Consider the following 3,730-nt stretch of genomic DNA (forward strand, 5'->3'; position numbering starts at 1 on the left):
AAAGATCAACCGTTTCCAAATTGTACAAGTATTATAATATAATGCACATACATACATACATACATATAGGGCTCAATTCAAGAAAAAAGCATTATACTTTCATATATTTGTGTATTATAGCATCCTACTTGCTTTTCATTCGATTACATCAGTGTAATGTTTTCTTAAATTTCATTAAGGCACTGTATTTTCGAAAACTATTCAATTACAGAATTGCACTTTCGATTTTCTTTTCTATTAGAACATTGTACCTTAAAACATATATCAATTTCAACACTAAAATCATAGTACGATGATCATTAGGAAACAGAGAAGAATTATGTGCACCCATACGTAACAACAAATAAATGATGTGTGAAAGATAACTTATGGTTAGTTGTACCTCAACTTGAATAAATTTGCTGAGATGGAAATGTTTTAATATATTTTATCTTATATATGCTATTCAGCATATCTTGTAAATATTTACGCTTCATTAGGGTTAGCTTCTCTATACATTCTAATCAGCCAAAATCCACATGTAACTTCTCAAGAATTCTAGTCAATGAGGGTCGATCTACTTTACAAAAACATATAAACAGAAACTTTGGCATGTATTTACAGGTGAAATGGACATCTTTCTAGCGACTCCACAATCAGATGCAACTTAGATAAAAGACCAACCTCAAGTGATTCATCCACACTACAACAAGTACAATCCTTCATGTTAAACAAAAAAGATTTAAACCTCAAACAACCATTTAAGCCTACGTAGACAAGCTTTTTTAGACATCCAATGGGGGTGTGAAGGTCTACCAATTTACAACAATAACTTAGATCTAACCCCTTGAGATTTGGAGTCAACCTAAGGTCAAGGGTCCTCAACTTTGAATGACTAATGTCGAGGTTTGTGAGCTTTTGACATTGATCAGCCATGTGAAGTTCTTCCCAATAATAACTATTTTTAAGATCCAAATACTTGAGATTAGGAGTCAGCCCAATGTCAAGGGTCCTCAACTTTGATTTAGAGAGTAGTAGGTATCCAAGATTTAGACATCTATGGGGCATGTGGAGTTCTTCCAAATCATTGCATTCAACAAGAATCAACTTTTCAAGATTTGGAGCCAAACGAAGGTCAAGGGTCCTCAACCTTGCATTTCTGAGGTCGATAGATACGAGCTTTAAACATCCAAAGGGCATATGAAGTTCTACCAAATTGGAACATTCTCCAAGATTCAACTTCTCGAGATTTGGAGTAAGCCCAAGGTCAAGGGTACTCAACATTGAACGATTAAGGTCAAGGAATCTGAGCTTGTTAAGAACCTACATAAGGGGGCAAAAAAGATGAATAGTGATGTAAAAGCAAAACAATGGAATGATGGATGTACAACATAGTAATGAATCATGCAAAACAATCAAACAACCATAATTCTACCTTTTTTTCTCCCCCTTCCCAAAGTTGTTCGATTTTGCTGTCATCCATCTCAATTGCAACAAGATTATTTGCTTGAAAGGTTTTGGGCAAAGACTTGTAAGGGTAATAGTTCAAACGCAGATATCGTAAAGCATCTGGAAAGTCTGGGCTAACAATATTAAATTCCAAATTACGGAAACAATCTCCAAGAACCACAGAAAGAAGTCTAAGTTCCTTCATCTTTCCAAGACCTTTTATAACAGTATGTGGATTGAGTTTCTCGGTGTAAAATTGTAGACATCTTGTTGCTTTAGTACCCTGAAATCCAAATGAAGTCACCATGAAACTTGTGTCAGTTGAACTTGTGTTAGCTTTTCGCAACTTACAATTAAACTTGATCCTTACCAATTCATTAGCCAATATATCTTCATCTTTTTCGTAGATCCGATGAGCTCATCACTGATCTTTTTTCCTTTTTTGATTTTTCCGTTGTCTTTATAAGTGTGAATGCTTTTCTGCTGAAGAGCATGATACAGATGATCTACGAAGTTTGTACGAGTGTCTTCACCTCTGAAACTCAAAACACATCATACTTAAAGCTCTTGTGAATTGATGAAGTTGGAGAAGACGCCATTGAAGGTATACCTGAAGGATCCTCTAAAAATTCAATTTTTTGCTGGTGAAATTTTATGCAAAATGATTGCAAACAAACTTGAATGAAATGAATTGCCACAAGGGAATGGATATAGCAAGGATAAGGTGAACATGATGTGTAAATGGGTTTGATTAGGCTTGAACAGAACAAAACAAGATGTGAAAATTACGAGATTGCCCTTATTCAAATTTTCCAATTATCAAAGTTTTCCACACAGCTTGTTTATAAAATCCATAATTTCAAATAAGTTGCAAGACTGAAAACAGAGTTGTTAACCCAAATTGTCTAAATATCCATAATTTAATTAAATTTCTATCAAATTATTTAACAGATAAAACATTCTTAATCTCAATACTAATATCCTCTACACAAGAACAACTCCTGCTGTTTGCTTATAGTTTGCAGGTCAAAAGATCAACACTAGCACAAGAATCAACAATTTGTTTTTATAGCTTGATGACAACATGATGGAAGCAAAATTCTTCATTTAAACAATTTTAAAGCCTTCAAATTTCTTCTAGCGGACTACAATCAGTCAGCACATCAGACCGAAGTTGCTCTGATCGGATAAAGAAGAAGAGTTCGACATCTACGACACGATAGTTGGCTTTGAGATATTTCAAAATCAAACCCGACTCTTTTCAATTACAAAATCAGTAAATTGATAACAGAGCTGATATATAGATTGATCTACAAGTAAGTTCCACGACTGAAAATATTTGATCTATAATATTAAAAAAAATATATATATTAGTTTTGAATTTGAAAAGTACGGAGACTGACGAATTTTCAAAATCACCTAGACATACTTTATTGCTGCAAATTATGCCGCTTCAATGAAAAAAGGTAAAAATATCTAGATTAGGGCTCTTATACATAAGATTTTCTTTAACTGGTCAACTCTATACATCAAGAACAATGGCTTTTTTTGTGCAAGATTAAAACTTTTTAATGTTTGAATATCGTCTACAGAAATCAAGAAGACTAAAGTAATTAAGATAAAGATTAAGCTATTGTACCGGTAGCAGGGGGTGTAACTGGTAGTTGAGGAGAAGAGAGGAGAATAGGCGATGTTCACTGGGCCAAGATCCCACTCGAGCGAAAACTTCTACAGCCGGTTGACCAAAAAAGAGAGAAGAGAATCGTCGATTTAGATTGAGAGAGTAGAGACGATAGAGAAGAGATGACCCTGTGGCGTCTGGACGAAAGTCAGAGAAAGGATGGGTGTCTGCTGAAAATGAGAGCGATTACCAAGGAACAAACTTTTTAGACTAAATTACAGAAATGGTCCTGTGGGCACGATTTCAATAGTTTTGTGGTGGTTAGATTCTATAGTTTTAGTCCTATTTTTTTTATTTTGTCAATATTGATCCTTACTGCATGTTTTTATTACTCATTTTGTCCCTATCTGTTTTATTACTCATTTCGTCCCTATCTCTATTACGTTGTGTCGACCACCTTCATATACCTCTCATAGGAGGGGAATTCTAGTCATTTTCCTGCTTTCCAAACCAATAACCACCGTTTCTCACTACCACTACCACCATTCAGCTTGTATTTGGAGTAATTTAGGTAAACTCCGTCTCACACCATCCTCATCCTCCTTCACTTTTTTTCTTGAAAACTACCCTAACATTAAACTACGGCAACCTTGTCCCACTTCCAATTTTCTTTCTTGCACA

General features: G+C 34.7%; 1 protein-coding gene across 3 annotated transcripts; it reads right to left on the reverse strand.

Moving 5' to 3' along the window:
- Window positions 1-535: 535 nt before the first annotated feature.
- On the reverse strand, window positions 536-3,312 carry LOC145108944 (uncharacterized). 3 transcript variants are annotated; one of them, XM_079046034.1, is made up of 4 exons: window positions 3,068-3,312; window positions 1,799-1,963; window positions 1,415-1,711; window positions 536-1,302 (listed from the first exon to the last, which is right to left on the reverse strand). In XM_079046034.1, exons 3-4 carry the CDS (start codon window positions 1,631-1,633, stop codon window positions 598-600), a joined length of 924 nt encoding a protein of 307 aa, XP_078902160.1. In that variant the 5' UTR covers window positions 1,634-1,711; window positions 1,799-1,963; window positions 3,068-3,312; the 3' UTR covers window positions 536-597. The 3 variants fall into 3 exon arrangements, with proteins under 3 accessions (XP_078902160.1, XP_078902158.1, XP_078902159.1); XM_079046032.1 differs by having other exon boundaries at window positions 1,799-2,038; XM_079046033.1 differs by having other exon boundaries at window positions 1,799-2,050.
- Between the last annotated feature and the right edge of the window lie 418 nt (window positions 3,313-3,730).

The sequence above is a fragment of the Lactuca virosa genome, chromosome 4 (assembly GCF_052849685.1).
Source record: "Lactuca virosa cultivar CGN04683 chromosome 4, Lactuca_virosa_CGN04683_v6, whole genome shotgun sequence".
Taxonomy (NCBI): Eukaryota; Viridiplantae; Streptophyta; class Magnoliopsida; order Asterales; family Asteraceae; genus Lactuca; species Lactuca virosa.

What these genes read in the sequence shown, in the direction of transcription:
- LOC145108944 (XM_079046034.1), bottom strand. Translation starts at nt 1,633, where the DNA reads ATGAAGGAACTTAGACTTCTTTCTGTGGTTCTTGGAGATTGTTTCCGT. An exon ending in GGGAAGGGGGAGAAAAAAAG is followed by an intron (nt 1,303 to 1,414) that starts GTAGAATTATGG and finishes CCCCTTATGTAG; the next exon opens with GTTCTTAACAAGCTCAGATT.